General features: G+C 39.1%; 1 protein-coding gene across 1 annotated transcript; it reads right to left on the minus strand.

Moving 5' to 3' along the window:
- Positions 1–15,580: 15,580 nt before the first annotated feature.
- On the minus strand, positions 15,581–17,628 carry LOC21406409. The gene is made up of 5 exons (XM_024169178.1): positions 17,475–17,628; positions 17,012–17,353; positions 16,569–16,923; positions 16,279–16,401; positions 15,581–16,189 (listed from the first exon to the last, which is right to left on the minus strand). The coding sequence occupies exons 1-5, from the start codon at positions 17,541–17,543 to the stop codon at positions 16,074–16,076; spliced, it is 1,005 nt and encodes a 334-aa protein (XP_024024946.1). The 5' UTR covers positions 17,544–17,628; the 3' UTR covers positions 15,581–16,073.
- Positions 17,629–17,634: the final 6 nt, after the last annotated feature.

The raw sequence follows: 17,634 nt of genomic DNA on the forward strand, positions 1-17,634 counted from the left end.
ATAGCAAAGGAGATGTGGGATGTCGTGAAGCAGACTTATTCCAACAAGGAGAACACTTTAGAAATCTTCAGACTCAAAGGTATTCTGAATGATCTACGCCAAGGAAAACTCAGCGTAACGGAATACTTCAACACCCTATCACGCTACTGGCAACAATTGGATATTTTTGACGAAACAACATGGCACTGTGCTGAGGATCACAGGTAGTATAAGGAAATTCAAGAAATATATCGAGTTACAAGTTTTTGCTTGGTCTTAATAAAAATCTAGATGATGTTCGTGGAAGGATCTTAAGTACTGAACCTTTATGAGATGTTCGTGTAGTTTTTTCGGATGTAAAACAAGAAGAGAGCCGGAAAAGATTGATGTTAGAAACTCCTAATGATAATGTTGCAATCTCAAATTCCAACAGACTTTTCTGTTTATCTCTACTTTAGGTTGCTCGAGTCTTTCTAAATTTATTTCTGCGGCCAACAGACTTTCTTCAATTGTTTTTTATTCTAATTCTGCATCTTCTATTTTTCTAAGTTCTATTTGGGTTCCTAATTCTGTATCTTCTATTTTTTGTGCAAATTGTCATACAGTGCAGGTTTTGTGTCTTTCACTGTTAAGGATTTATAGCCATACAAAAGATAATTTTTCTGTTTCTGTCTTTCGCTTTTAGCATGTCGTCACGCAGATTTTCTACTTTTGCAATTCAGTTGCTAAGACGGAATTTGGAAATATGTTTACTTGACAATATGTTTGTGGTGAAATTTTGTTTTAGGGAGCTCTCTCTCGCTCTCCTTGGATTTCATTTCATTTATCACTTCTTTAGTGCTTGGACATATGGGTGGATGACATATACATCTACATCAAATGGTGATAAATTGTGAGTTTGTTTTGTCACATACAATATTCCCCTTCTTCTTAGGAATAAGAGTCATCAGAAAGGAAAAAGTGCAAGGAGACGTCATTTTTTTTTCCTATGCAAAGATCTTCAATCCCAAGCCCTAAAGTAATAGGTATGTTGATTATTCTGTTGCTCTGTGATATTCATAGAGTTAATTGTTGGATTTATGTAGTTATAGTTTGATTTCTATTGCGAAACTTTTTTGCTCTCATACCAGTTTGTGTTTTTGGCAACTTCGTTCTTTCATGTATACCTTATGTGCTTTTTAAATACAGACTGCGCTCATTAAATACATTTTCCATACGCTTATAAAATATGCTTCTTGAACATGCTTATGAAATACTTTTAATTTGTGTTTTCCCTTTTTCTTTATTTTCTTCATTGGCAAAGGAACACAAGAAGGTGCTATTTATTGTTGGTGATTGATGAGTATGACTTTCTATCATTGCTTACGAACAGGAATGCTGCAGAGAGAACTTTTCCAACTTGCAATTGTTGTCGCCATAGCTAATACCTATCCTTTGCAACATCAATTTACACACCTTTTCCGACAAAAATACCACTGCATGGGCTCTCCAACACCCCTAATACAAGAAATAACTTCTATTATGTGACAGAAAAAATTAGATGTGATATTTTTTAAAAATTTTTTACTGTAGTAAAAAAAGTTAGATGTGACATTTTCTAAGAGTTTTTTACTGTAAAAACCTAAAACTGAAAACTCGAATCCGCAAAGTGAATGAGGCCAATATAAATATAGGAGAAAGAAAGTGCACGAGCCTTCTAACTATAATATATGCACACGTACATCTATTAACTATTACTTACCTTACACTAAACCCCAACCCGTTCCAAGTTGGGTGCCACGCGAAACATTTCGAACGGCTCTTTTTTGTAAATTTTTTAGGCTAGTTGTACTTTAGGTTGCTCGAGTCTTTTTAATTTATTTGTGGGGCCAATAGACTCCCTTTCAACTATTTTTTATTCTAATTCTGTATTTTCTATTTTTCTAGGTTCTGTTTGGAGTTCTAATTTTGTATCTTCTATCTTTCTCGGCTCTATTTTGGGAAATGGTCCATCACGCTTAACTTGTGTATACTCTGATGTTTGATTAGAAACTACACTTAATCGTTTGAAGAATAAGCTTTGGCGGTTAGTTAATAAACACTCCCTTCATTGAGGTTATAAATCTCAGTCCTAGAATTAATTTAAATATTTTTAATATTTTTTGTGATGCTTATTCCTCTTTTCGCTCCATCCCATGTTAATTTGTGCATATTGTCATACTATGCAGGCTTTGTTTCTTTCATTTTTAAAGATTTCTAGCCATACAAAAGTATATTTGTTTTCGGAATCGCGATCTCAAAGTATAATTCTTTTGGTTGTTACAAATGGATCTTAAGCATTTTAAATACATAAAATAAAAATGACGTCAAAAACTTCTTAAATTCTGCATACAAAATCCTTACAATTTTCGGGGTATGCTTGCAAAAAATGGCCTAAAAAAAGATTAAAGAAAAAGTAAAACGCTGTCAAAAATCCCTTGGCCTGCATAGTGGGGTGCCGAGGGGTCGGGATCTGTCAAAAATTTACATTTTTTATTTATGTTTTGCATTCTAAAATTAATATACAACTTTTAAGAATTAATGCAATAAGTAGTACCATTTTTTGGGATGTCCCGGGAGTCCCGGGGATGTCCCGGGGATGTCCCGGGGGTGTCCCGGGGGTCTCCGGACTCCCGGGGGTGTCCCGGGGGTCCTGAGGGTCCCGGGGGTGTCCCGAGGGTCCCGGGCGTCCCGGGTGTCCCGGGGGTCCTGGGTTCTCCTGGGGATCCCGTGGTTCCCGAGGGTCCCAGTGTTGACTCGGGGGTGTCCTAGGGGTCCCGGTGGTGTCCTGGGGATCCCGGGCGTCCCGAGGTGTCTAAGGGACCCCCAGTCCTGGGGGTCCCGCGCGTCCCGGGGGTGTCCCAGGGGTCCCGGGCGTCCCAAGGGTGTCCAAGGGGCCCCGGGGGTCCCAGGGGTCTCCTGGGGCTCCCGAGGGTGTCCCAGGAATCCCAGGGGTGTCCCGGAGGTCCTGGGATCTCCCTAGGGTCCCGGGGTTCCCAGGGGTCCCGGTGTTGTCCCGGGGGTGTCCTAGGGATCCTGGGGGTCCCAGGGGTCCCGGGGGTGTCTTGGGGGTCACGGGAGTTCCGGGGGTGTCCCGGTGGTCTTGGGGGTGTCCCGGGGGTCCCGGGCATACCACGGGTCCCGGGGGTGTCCCTGGGGTCCCTGGAGTCCCGTGGGTGTCCCGGGGCTCCCGTGGGTGTCCCGGGGGTCCTGAGGGTCCCGGGGATGTCCCGAGGGTCCCGGGCGTCCCGGGTGTCCCGGGGGTCCTGGGTTCTCCTGGTGGTTCCCGGGGGTCCCAGTGTTGTCCCGGGGATGTCCTGGGGGTCCCGGTGGTGTCCTGGGGGTCCCGGGGATCCCGGACGTCCCAGGGGTGTCCAGGAGGTCCTGGGGGTGTCCCAGGGGTCCCATGCATCCCGAGGGTATCGGGGGTGTCCAAGGGGCCCCGGGGGTCCCAGGGGTCTCCTGGGGATCCCGGGGGTCCTGGGATCCCGGGGTTCCCGGGGGTCCCGGTGTTGTCCCGGGGCTGTCCTGGGGATCCTGGGGGTCCCAGGGATTCCCGGGGGTCCCGGGGGTGTCTTGGGGGTCACGAGAGTTCCGGGGGTGTCCCGGTGGTCTCGGGGCTGTCCCGGGGGTGGCCCGGGGGTCCCGGGGGTGTCCCTGGGTTCCCGGGAGTCCCGTGGGTGTCCTGGGTGTCCCGGGGGTGTCCCGGGCCACCCGAGGGTATCGGGGGTGTCCCGGGGGCCCCGGAGGCCCCGGGGGTTTCCGGGGGCTCACGGGGGTGTCCCGGGAATCCCGGGGGTCAATGGGTTCCCGGGGGTCCCGGTGTTGTCCCAGACGTGTCCTGGGGCTCCCGGTGGTGTCCTGGGGTTCCCGGGGGTCCCGGGCGTCCCGGGGTTCCCGGGCGTCCCGGGGGTCCTGGGGCTCCCGGGGGTCACGGTGGTTTCGTGGTTTTCCCATGGGTCTCTGGGGTGTCCCAGGGTTCCCGGGGCTCCCAGTGGTCCTGGGGGTTTCAGGGTTCCTAGGGGTGTCCCGGGGGTCCTGGGGGTGTCTCGGGAGTCCTAGGGGTCCCGGGGGTGTCCCGGGGGTATCAGAGGTGTCCCGGGGGTCCCAGAGGTCTCCCGGGGCTCCCAGGGGTGTCCTAGGAATCCCGGGGGTGTCCCAGGGGTCCTGGGTTCTCCCGGGGGTCCCAGGGTTCCCGGGGGTCCCAGTGTTTTCCCGGGGGTGCCTTGGGGCTCCCGGTGGTGTCCTGGGGTTCCCGGGCGTCCTGGGTGTCCCGAGCGTCCTGGGGGTCCCGAGCGTCTTGGGGGTCCCGGGGTTCCCGGGCGTCCCAGGGGTCCCGAGCGTCCCGGCGGTTTCCGGGGGTCCTGGGGCTCCCGGGGGTGTCCCGGGGGTCACGGTGGTTTCGGGGTTGTCCCATGGGTCTCGGGGGTGTACCGGGGTTCCCGGGGGTCCCAGCGGTGTCCCGGGGGTCTCTGGGGTCCCGGGGGTGTCCCGAGGGTCCCGGGGTCCTGTTGGTGTCCTCAGGGTCCAGGGGTGTCCTGCGGGTCCCGGCGGTCCTGGGGGTGTCCTGCGGGTCCCGGGGTTGTTCCGGGGGTCCCTAGGGTCCCGAGGGTGTCTCGGAGGTCCTGAGGGTCCCGGGGGGTCATGAGGGTCCCAGGGGTCCCGAGGGTGTCCCGGGGTGTCCCGGAAGTCTCGGGGATCCCGTCGGTGTCCCGGGGGTCCCGTTGGTGTCCTCGTGGTCCCGGGGGTGTCCTGGGGCTCCCGGGGGGTCCCGGGGGTCTTGTGGGTGTCCCAGGGGTCCCTTGGGTGTCCCAGGGTTGTCCTGGGGATTCTGGGGGTCCCGGGAGTGTCCCGGGGCTCTTAGGGGTCCTTGGGTGTCCCAGGGGTCTCGGGGGTCCCGGTGGTCCCCGGGGTCCCGGGGGTCCTGTGGGTGTCCCAGGGGTCCCTAGGGTGTCTCGGGGGTCTTAGGGATGTCCCGGGGGTGTCCTTGGGTTCCAGGGGTCCCGGGAGTGTCTCGGGGCTCCTGGGGGTCCCGGGGGTGTCCCGGGAGTCTCGGGGATCCCAGGGGTCCCGGGGGTCCCTGTAGTAACCAGGTAAAATTTAGGTCTAATCCGGACAGTCCGGTATTTGACCGAAATCCTTTCTGCAATAGTAAGTAGTATAATTTTGATGTAATCAAGAAAATATTATGTAGAAACTTTATGTACGGGGTAAATTTTCCCGAAATATGTAAACTTATAATACGAATATTCTTACAAAGAAAATTCGTAAATATCAGTTTTGAATAGTGAAATAGTAGTTAAAAGTTAAAAAAATTTAGCGGGTACATTTTAGTTATGAAAAACTAAAATATTTAGTTTGTGACCAAATAACCAGTTAGAAAAAGAGTAGAAATATTAGAAGTAAGGAAAATAGTAAAAGTTCCTGAAACAGAATTTTCTTGAGTCAGTTAAAGCGGGAAACTGCTAAAAAACCAATGCCGCGAGGGTAAGGTTTTAGGCAATTTTGGATCGATTAAAATGAAAATTTCAGAAAAAAAAATTGACTAATGAGATACCCACGAGAATTGGGTTGAACATGAGAAGTTTGACCCAGGGTACTCGAAAGTTCAGAAAAGCAGTATAGAACCTGTATTGGTTGTGAAATTATTAGTACCGGAAAGAGACTCATTTTGAGAAACGGAAAGTTAAGTCTCGACAAGAAAATTTTGAGGAGTATAGAGTCCACTCATTTGCTAACACGTATCTTTGATATGGCAAAGAACAAAAACAGGTTGTACCGAGTTATAGTATATATATATATATATAATTATCTCAAAGTACGTTTTAAAAAAAAGTAAAAAAAAAGATTGTTACCGTGAGGTGGATATATACCTCACATGCAATAACACCACTTGACATTGTTATACGCAAAACCACATAAGCTTGGTGACTCACGCCATTAATGTAATACCACATAAGTTACTAAGGCCATTACTCACGTTATGTACTTATGAGTGTAAGGCATAGCATAGAAAGGAAAAGGAAAACGTGGGAGAGTAAACTAAAGAGAAAACATATTAGAGAGAGAGACAGAGAAAGGGAAATCAAGGAAAATCAAGTATTTTCACCGAAATTTCTTCCGTTCAATCCGGTAGAAACGTAACCTGAGGCGTTTTAGCGAAAAACCTCAACTTCTGGAGGTAAGATTTTTGATTTTTCGTGAGAATTCTATGATTTCTTTATTTGGATGAATAGTAACCCGTCACGGAAAAACTTCCGTTAAAGTGAAAATTGAAAGCGACGTTTTGTAGAACATCGTAATAGGAGTCTAACGGTGTAAGTATTAAAACGATTGAACGAAGTTTTGGTGGATTTCCATTGAAAATCTGTGAGCCTAGATTAAGAAAGAACATGTGTTTTGTTCAATTTTATGTTGCAATCTGTGTTCATGAATGTGAATCTTGACTCCATGTACTGAAATCAGAAGTAGAACGAGTTATTGAAAACTCGGGAAACGAGAAAAATAAGGCGAAACTCTGCCGAAATCTTCTAAAAATTAGTTAGTAAGCAATGAGTTAGTAATTGATTCTAGAGAATGAATAACAGTTTTAAAGCTCGGAAATGAACAGATTAAGATTCAGAAACTGAGATACACAAATATGTGTAATTTACCTCTTGAGCTAAGATTCGGCCTAGAGGGGAAAAAGGTTCATAAACGAGTTTGAAATTAGATTTAAGAATCTAAGTATGAAGAATTGTGATTTGGAATAGAAAATTTATACCTATTTCTATTAAATGGGTTTTGGCACGAGAACCAAGACAATGAGAAAGAACTTCCAATAAGCGAGAATTCTAGCGAATTATAAGTAAGTATGACATATATGTTCGTCTGGACTCGAGTAAACCGTAGTTAGACTTAGAATTATAAATTTACTTATGTTCCTAAGTCTATGTGATTATACGTGTTTGGAGGGCTTAGTGCCCTAGATTGCAGAAGGGCGACATATGTTTACCCTTATGCACAGTTAAAGTATGCATGGAGTATTATGCATTTTATGTTAGCATGTGCACATAGAGAAACGTTGCATATCATTCAGTAAAGTTTTTAACACTTTGAAATGAAAAACTCAAAGTTCAGTAATGTAAAGAGACTAACAGGTCGTCGGCCTCCCAAGGGAGGAAATCTCAAAGAGTAAAGATTTTGACTAGATCAGACAGTAAGCAGGGGCCCAGACCCACAGTAACAAGACAGTAAGTAAAGGCCCAGACCCACAGTAGTAAGAACAAAAAGACATAAAGCATGTTTCACACGAGCATATTTGCATCATAACTTTTAATGTAATTCTTTTCTAGTTTATGATGTGTGCATGTATATACTTGCTGAATGTTAGCTCATCAGTTTACTCGTGTGCAGGTAACAAAGGTAAGCAGTCAGCCATATAGTGGTTTTGCTTGATGGACCAACAGAGGCAAGGGTGGCAGAAATGTCATGGGTACACGGGAGTGGTCTCTACTACGCTCGCTTATAAATTAAATTCCACTGCAGAGTAATGTAATATAGAACCAAGTTTATATGTTTCAGTTTTAAGAAAAAGATGTTACGGTCATTATCTTAGTAAAGAACAATAGACTGTAATAAGTTAAGATAAGTTTCGGGGACTAGTTCCATATCCGATTTCTTAAAGTATTAGCAAGGATAAGTTGTTGTATAACAAAAGAACATGCTAGGAGCATGTTAAGAACCCGAGGGTTAAAGAAAAAAATCTACTCGTAGAAAAACGTAAATTAAAGAGACGATAGTCTAATAACAAGTAATAGATTAGACTATAACTCAACCTATTAGTAGTAGTTTAAGGTTGGTGACCCGCCGCTAAGGCGGGAGGTGTCATAGTCCCGTTGGTGTCCCGGGGGTGTTCCAGGGGTCCCAGGAGTCTCCCGGGGGTCCCGGGGCTGTCCCGTGGGTGTCGGGGGTCCCCGGGGTGTCCCGGGGGTCATGGGGGTGTCCCGGGGCTCCCGGGGGTCGTGGGGGTTTCCCGAGGCTCCCGGGGGTGTCCCGGGGGTCCCAAGGGTTGGAGAGTAGATGCTAGCTGGAGCTTTGGCACTGCTACTGGGTGCGTCGTCGAGCTCCCAACCATGAAATTTAGTCCTCCAGCTCTCGCTCTTCTCGTTGAGGGCTTTTCGTTGGTGGTACGGGACCAAAATCTCAGTTTGTCCCTGCATGCTGCAGCTTTAAAGCCTAAAGATAGGTATCTTCTGACCATAATATTCACAAACTTACTTTAAGAGTGTATGAGTTTAAATTTTTATCTTATATTATTAATTAATGCCTTTTTAAATTTTTAACAAAAAGATATTAATTAAGAATAAATGACAAAAATCTAAGACCTATATACTATATGGGTATTTATCTCTTTTTTCACGTAACATAATAATAAACCTTGTTTAAACTATTCCTAGTAACACGTGTTCTATTGAAAATGTTTGTTAAAATTGCAATACATCCCAATATTTTTTATTGTACACAGTGCAAAGCCATATTTTTTTTTAGACTTAAATTTTAAGTGAATTATTATGGTAGGACTTATCGTTTTTAACTATTTGTACGGACTGTTATCTTAATTATTAGATTAAATTTTTAACGATTTGATTTATGAATGTCTATATTAAAAAATTATAGCTCATAATATACAACTTTTCTAATCACTAATCAAGCGATTGAAAACATAATTCAATGATTAAAAAACGGTTTCTAATGATAGTTAAAAAGAACATGTCGTGTAGTAGAAATTCCCAACTTTAAACTAAAATTACAATACAATAATTTTTAGCATTTGTTTATATATTTGTATCTTTACTTTTATTTCCTTCTAAATGAATTTAGTTTGTAGTAGGATTTAATTAACTTCTAAATTTCACCGTCCCAAAAATTTCGGATATATATTGCATTACGTTGACTTTTGAGATATTAATTTCAAATATGAGTACCTAAAATCAAAACTTAGCACATAGTTGAAATTTATAAAAAAAAAAATAATAAATAATATATATATCCAAACGTTGTAATAAAAAAAATAGTTAATGGCGGTCAAATAAGGAGCCCTGGGTTGGCTATCCGCCTATCCCTGGCCCCAAAGTACGGCCCTGGTGTAATAATCATTTTTTTTTTTAAAAGTCCTTTTAAAGAAGTTATAAGCTATTAAGCTGTTATCTAATAAAGGTCGAAAAAAATAACTGATAAATTTGTTTTAAACACATCATCATCAATGATTGTTTTTGTTTATGTTTTTAGTTTAGTTTTTTTAGTTTTTTTTCCCTGAACATCAATGATTGTTGTTTAGGCCAGCAACAGATCTACTAAGAGTCCAGACCCCCTTAAAATTTTTGAATTTTAAATTTAAACAATATATTTTTTGGGTTATTCTTTTATATTTTTGAGTTAAGGTGACATGAGTGATGATTTTGAGTTGAGTTTGAGTTATAATTTAAATTGAAGTTATAACTTGAGTTTGTGTTTAGATGTGCACATTTGAATTGAGAATCTTTTTGAGTTTGTATTTAGATGAGTCAAAACTTAAAATTTATATTTAGATAGTATTTTAATAAAAACTCAATGGTGATGAAAAATTTTAATAGGGTATATGGGTGGGATTTTATTCATCTGAATGCACAGAAAAAAATCATCTCAATCAGAATTAAAACGAAAAAGTTATGATATTTTTAAGAATATAAAAAATATTATTTATTAACTTGAGTTCGAGTTTATAAACTCGAGTTGAAGGGGAAACTTGAACTCAAGTTTCACCCGAAACTCGAGTTAAACTCAAATTCAAACTCGAGTTCAAACTTAAATTTTATAAAAGAACATTAATTTAAATAAAGTTGTAATTCGAATTCAAATTTTTTCTGAGTTTTGTTACAAAACCCCTTTAATTTTGATATTATGCTTGCTTAATTATTCTTCTCATGTTCCTTGCACAACATTTAGATCGGATTACTTTACCTTTTGCCATTGAAAAAATTTTGAATCTTTCAATTTTTTTTTTTTTTTTTTTTTTTTTTTTGGGTGGGGGGATTTGTGGCTGGAAAGGAAACCTTTCACTCATTTACAACAAACAAAAAAGTTTATACAATTTACAATTTCAAAAAAGTTCATACAATTTATTACAATTTACAATTTCAAAAAGGTTCATTTACAAAAAGTTTTTTTCTGAAATTACAATTTATTTATGTGAGATAAAATATTATAACAAAAAAATTAAATTTAAATTTTTATGATAGAAAACATTAACTTAAATTGTAAAAAGAACAAAGTAAACTTGAAGAATAAAAAAGTTTTTGCGTTTTCTTTTGTTGTTCGGAAATAAGTTGTGAAAAGCTCTGAGGTTTTTTTTTTTCTTTTGTGCTTTTGAAAGAGGGAAATGGAGTCATGTACCTACCCACCGTTTGAAATTTTCACTCACGCTATTTTTCTCAACTAATGTGGTAAAAACATTAATATTACTCATTTAATTAAAAATAAATTAGTACGAAGTGGGAAAAAAAATTTTGCTTAAAACCTCAAGATTGGTCTCGCGGGACACGAAATGATAATATTGGCTCCAAAGTTTCACTCACCCCTATTTTTTGAAACTGCTGTGGAAAATACATTAATATTACTCATTTAGCAATATAAAAAACAAAAAAAAACAAAAACAAAAAAGCCAAAACAAAACAATTGGTTCGCACTACCAGATCGGCCTAGAATTTTCGCGATTATTGTGGAAAACACATTAGTATTAGTCATTTAGTAATAAAAAAATAGTAGATTAAAAATAATTAGTTAGAAATTCTCGATTGGCCTAGAGGGAAAGAATTTAATAAATAATTTAAAATTCAATTTAATCATCTAAATTTTCAATTTTGATCACAACAATACGATCCACAATATCTTACATTCAGTAAATTCATCACCCAATGTAAGTATTTGAATTTTCTTCATAATCAAACCGGAAACAAATTTCCATGGCGTCGGTGAGGGTTGGGGACACAAGCCTCAACTGCTTTCAATTTGGGCCAAGTTGCTTGTTGGAATTTCCTAGAGAAAATTGTTTATTTTATTTTATTTTTTTATTAATACATTTTTAATTAATATAATTACTTAATTAAAAAATATATTAATTAAAAATAAGTTGTAAAAATTTAAATTCGTATACTAGAAGGAGCATTTGTCTCTTTTTTACTTTCTCCCAATCGCCAATTCCATTATAATTTGAGTCCATTTCTTGCCAGGCTTGATGATTTGATATGGGCCTTGTGACTAAACTTAGATTTTGGGTTGGGTTGATTGAGATTGGCTAATCCATCAGAACTCCCGATCCGGGACATAAGCCTCAACTGCTTTCAATTTGGGCCAAGTTGCTTGTTGGAATTTCCTAGAGAAAATTGTTTATTTTATTTTATTTTTTTATTAATACATTTTTAATTAATATAATTACTTAATTAAAAAATATATTAATTAAAAATAAGTTGTAAAAATTTAAATTCGTATACTAGAAGGAGCATTTGTCTCTTTTTTACTTTCTCCCAATCGCCAATTCCATTATAATTTGAGTCCATTTCTTGCCAGGCTTGATGATTTGATATGGGCCTTGTGACTAAACTTAGATTTTGGGTTGGGTTGATTGAGATTGGCTAATCCATCAGAACTCCCGATCCGTCCAAAAGGCCTGCACTTCGTGGCGTCAAAACAGTTTCTAATTATCGATCATGGTTACGGTAAATCTGCAGGAACATTCGAGGGCTTGAATACCAAAATAATGCAATTAGGAGGGGAAAAGCCAAGCCAAATCTATAACTAACGAGAGAATCCCAAAAACTTAAAAGAAGAAAACTCAACTTTAATATTCAATATCTCAAAAATTAAGTCTCTCTATTAAAATAACGGAAATAGTAGAAAATATGCCAATATAAAAAGCTTAAGGAAGTATATAAGCCAACTTTTAGTTATAGAAATTAATAGGTCATAACTTGTCAAGTTATGGTTCATAACCACATAAGCTATGGACAAATTTGTCAAATTATGGTTCATAGCCATATAAGTTATGGATAAAAATCATGATTTAGGGATAAAAACCGTGATTTATGGATAATAACTTGTCAAGTTGTGGTTCATAACCATACAAGTTATGGACGAAAACAGTAATTTTACCTATTTATTAACTTATATAAACTATTAACCTATTAATTTTAATTCATCTCAAGTCTTAATATATTTTCCTCTTTTTCCCGAACAACGTAGCTATTCATAACACATATTCAAAACGATAGCAAAATAATCACTAAGGTTTTATGACGCTCTAAACAAATAACGAAAAACAAATATTAAAAGCATCAATTTAGTTAAGATAAACGACAATGCATGTATAAAAACGAGTAATTACATTGGTTGATGGTTGCCCTTCGTTTATAGACAGGCCCTCTTTCAAATATGAAGAAAACTGTACAATTATATCGATTGCACACCTATTGACAATCGCCTTTGCCCTTGAAAAATATTTAACTACCCTTGGCTGCCCTTCACTTAAATTGACCATCAGATTTCTTTAATAATATAAAAAAGAGTAAATTGCATTGTTACCCTCTAAATTTTCAGTTTTTGTATAGTGGATCTCAAACTTTCAATTTTGACAAATTATACCATAAACTTTAAAATCAATTACAATTGAAATACAATAGTTAATAGTGTTATCAAATTGACAGTTCGAGACTCAAGAATTATACGTCTCATGGTTTAAAAAGTGACAATCTTACGTTTTATGTGCGAATTGTGTGTTTTAAACCGTCAATATGATAATATCCACTATCTATTGGGCCTCAATTGTAAATGAATTTAAAATTTAAAGTGCAGTTTACTAAAATTAAAAGTTTAGGGTGCATATGTAAAAAATGTATAGTTTAAGGTGCAACAGTGCAATTTAACCGATAACAAAAAGTCACATCAAAGATTAATGGTTGAGATTTTGTGGGGGAATGAGTGTGATTGTAGAATACCCCTTAAAATAATTTGAAAATGTCAAGTTTATACTAGTTAAATAAAAAAGTTTATCAACCAATAATAATAAAAATGTTAAAATTCAACATTTAGTATTTTGATATCAAATTTATCATTATTGATGTCAGGTTGTATCTCATCTCTCACCGTACGCGTGACAACTCATTCTGTCAAATACTAAAAAATAGGTCACGATTACTCTCAGACCAATCAAACTAGTCGATCAAAAGATCAACCTCATGGATTGATCCCATGAATCAACCCACAATTAAGATGTTAAACCAACGAACGTGCATTGAAATGACAACCAAACTATCCATAAAAAGTATGAAAATTAGATCCACAACAATCACATTCTAAAGGTTAACTATCAACTATAAAGGGCGTCATATTAACTTTTAATCGGTTAACGGGAAGGTGATGAATCTGTAAAAGAACGTCAAATATCACTGAGAAAGAAAAGTATGTAACGAATTAAAGGCCAAATCACATAGAAAACCAGTAAACCACCCGATGACCTCATCAACTATAAATGCAAGAAACCTAAACACTCTTAGGACGCACAAGCGCATTCATGCTTATTTACAACTACTACACCATCATCCTTTCTGTATTTTCTTACATTCCCTTTTCTCTCATACTTTTCTCTCTCAACAACTCATTGTATCACTTTTTATTAAATATAGGGAACATACGTAGCTTATTAACGAGTGAACGTCTATAAAATATTGTCTCTACTTTATTTACTTTACTTTTTCTGTATACTAACATTCTTATTTCCACAGCGACACCAACCTTTTACGACTCCTAATAGCCATTAATCTTTAATCAAGGTAATTGTAGAGTTTACCTTTTGGAACCACCGAGTATAATATATATTGAATTTAGCACCAACAATGATAATAATTTTCCTCTTTTAGTACTAAAACTTGAATTTGACATTGTATTAAAGATACTTTAATTCATTATTTTTAATATAAAAAAGTAAAAATATTTATCTTTTAAAGAGACCATAAAAAAAAATGGAAACGTCCTCAATCTGATATAGATAAATGCAACATCTTTTATTTGTTAATATAATACATTCTTGTAACACTCATTCTAGTATAGTACTCATTAAAATATAATTTAATGCCATGTTAATATTACCGTGTTACACCAAAAAAAGAATTATGAGGTAAAATGTTACGTTTACTGTACCCTACACCAGACTTTAAGACCACACCTAAAGAGTCCGTTTAGTTCGCTAATTCGAGTTGAGATGTGACTTTATGTGAGAGCTATTTACTGTAGTAAAAAAGTTAAATGTGATTGTTTTTAAAAACTTTTTATTGTAATAAAACTCAAATTCTAAATTCAAATCGGTAAAATGAACGGAATCAAAAATAATAAAATTTCTTTTTCTCTAGTTTGAAAATAAAAACTCCTACACAACACCAAAAAGTACAAAGAGAACGTGAAGCCAAGACTCCAAGGGCTTGTTTGGTTGTATTTTTGAGTTATGGTTACTTGAATGTAAATCTTGAGTTGAATTTGAGTTATAACTTAAGTTGAAGTTGCAACTTGAGTTTGTGTTTAGATGTGCACATTTAAGTTATGGTTTGAATTGAGAATCTATTTGAGTTTGTGTTTGAGTGAGTCAAAGCTTGAATTTGTATTTAGATAGTATTTTAATAAAAAACTCAATGATGATGACAAATTTTAATAGGGTAATGAATAGGATTTTATTCATCTCTTCGTTATAAACGCATAAAAAAAATCATCTCAATCGGAATTAAAACGAAAAAGTTGTGATATTTTTAAGAATAGAAAAAATATTGTTCATTAACTTGAGTTTGAGTTTAATAACTTGAATCGAAAGAAAAATTTAATATCAGATTTTAACCCTAAGTTCAAATTAAAACTCGAGTTCAAACTTAAATTTAAACTTAAATTTTATAAAATAACATAAACTTGAATAAAATTATAGTTAAAGTTAAACTTTTTTTGAGTTTTAATTCAAAAAAACAAGCCCAAGAGATCACAAAAGCAAATTACATTGGTTACCGACACGTATAAGAACACCACACGCGGTTGGTTCACAAATGAACAGCAAATCAACACTCCACATTTATTTCCGCATCAGGTTACTTCCTCGTTAAGCTTAAAAGTTAAGCGTTCGTCAATCGACCATGACCTTTCCAATTCGAAATTCGCTTTAATATTCCAAAATCATCCATGCAGGACCCATTAAATAATTAATTACGACAATGAACAGACCGAAAATCCAGCTTACTGGGCCTCGAAGAAAGTGCGAAAGCCCCTTTGCGGCAAATTTCCAGCGGCGAATACGTCCACAAACCTCCATTTTTATTCCCATTTATTATGACAGTCCGCCTCAACCCCATAATTGTTCATCAACAAAATTATTTTTAGCATATTCATCGCCCTAATTAATCATCAAAATTAGCGGTCCAATGAAAGCAAAAGGAATAGCCTTTATTATTTTTAGCATATAATTAATAAATTGCAATAATATATGTTGTGAACAATGATACAAGTGCTTCAAGTTCAATAAACAAACAGGAAGAGAAACCGAGAAATATACCCCTTTATTATTACTGTAGTACTATTAATATTCCAAGGCCAAAGGTGAGTGGACAAGTTGGGAACCAAAAGCAACAATGAAACGCTCAAAAACCCAGAGACATTTTCAAGATAACCCTTTTTTTTTTTTTTTTTGGCTGAATCAAAAGATAACCCAACTTATCACCATCATCCCTAACACAAAAACAAAAGAGGGACAACAGGAGTCCACACCACATCATTTGCCTAGAGATACGAACATTAATCCCCACAAGAACAAAAGGATTTATTATCACCTAATCCTAACCCAAAATAACAGAATTAACATCATTTTCTTCATCATTCTTTCTTACTTTTTCCTTCTCTTTTTTTTCTTTCTTCCCCTATTCTCTCTCTACTGCTAATAATCTATATAGCAAACTAGTAACCCCCTAAAAACCTTTTCCAATTTTCTTATCCTTTTCTTCCTAAACCATCCAGCTAAAAAACACAAAAGCAAATTAGTAAGTCCAGTCCTGTGGTAGCCGAATCTCATGGTTAACTTGTGGCTGACTCCTGGCCAAGTTGCGCTTCTGATGAGAAACGACATTATTACTCCTTAATCGTAGAGCCACATCTGCGTATCAAAACGGCGCTGTTTGTAAAGATGCAATAAACGACATTATAGAAGAATGTAAGGATTGACTTTAATTTTGTTTTCTTTACCGGTGTCTGGAGTGAAGCTTCCATTAAAACGAGGCTGAATCTGTGGCTGTGCACCACACATGTCGTCTAAGTTCAAGTTGAGTGCCTGCACAACCCTCGCCGGTACCAAAACCGTTGAACAAGCTGTAAAAAACCAAATAAAAAAATAAAATATTACAGAAAAATAAAAATTAATGATGACCAAACCACAAATACCCAAGAACCCAATACAAAAAAAAAGAAGGATACAGATTCATTTAACGCGCAAATCTAAATGAATTAAAAAAACAATGGACTCTAGAAATTCTAACCTGGCTTTCTTCGGGATTCGTGTTGGGTACCGATTTGACGGGGCAAGAAGACGCCGGTGCCGGTGCATTCCTTTTTCCTCGACGGGTTTCCGAGAAAAACCGCTCTCATGCCCGACACGTTTTCCCGTCTCTGTTGCTGCTGCAGAGGAGGCCATGCAGATGGAGACAAGCCCAGAGAACGAGCGTTTTGGTGGTTCCGTGCTTTGTTCTGCACCCCCGTCTGGTAGTTCTGGCGAAGCTGTTGAACCAACTGTTGCTGCCGTTCTGCCGCCAACGTCGCTGGAGTGTTGTTCCCCCAAATCGCCGAGCTCTGTTGCTGCTGCTTCATCATCTGTTGTTGCCTCAGTTGCTGAAACTAAAAATCAGAAAAAAGAAAGGTCGGATTAAGAAATAAATCAACCCTAAATCTGTAATTGAACTCCATGTTTAAGTGTTTCACTTACTTGTAATTGTTTTTGAGAAATGGCGTGGTTGAGGAAAAACTCGGCGCTAGGGTTTGCAAGAGGGGTTTTTCTTGGAGCATTCAAAAGACCGCCGCTACGGAAGAGTTTGTAATACTCTTCTTCTTCTTCGTTGTTGTTGTTGTTGTTCTGGCTCATCAAGCGCATCTTGGCGACTTCGCCGGCGGCGGCGTTGAGGAGATCCCAAGTCGCCGCCGACGGACGCGGCGGCGGAGGAGAGGGGACTCGGGAGTGAGCTTCGTTAGGGCTTCCGCGGCTCTCGCAGCCACAGCCACTGCCAAGCGCGCAGAGGGTCGATTGGGGAGAACGGGACAAAGTCCATGGCTGTTAAGAAAAAGACAAGAACAAGAATCAGAAAATAGCGCCAAGAAAAGAAAGAAAAAACGCGTTTCTTTTTTTTCTCCATATTCTTTTTCCATTTCACTTCTTCTTTATGCTTCGTTACCTTGCCGTTTTCGGAGGCGAAAGCAGAGTCGGTGGCTTTGAAACCGTCGTCCAGAGTAGAGCAAGCCATTCGGAGAGTGAGTCCAGCTATGAACTCCTCTTCATCGCTCTCCGCCTCGCTCGAACCAACGACGGACTCAACCGGAGAGTTCAGATCGGAA

The sequence above is a fragment of the Morus notabilis genome, unplaced genomic scaffold (genome assembly GCF_000414095.1).
Source record: "Morus notabilis unplaced genomic scaffold, ASM41409v2 Scaffold5, whole genome shotgun sequence".
NCBI classification, from domain to species: Eukaryota; Viridiplantae; Streptophyta; class Magnoliopsida; order Rosales; family Moraceae; genus Morus; species Morus notabilis.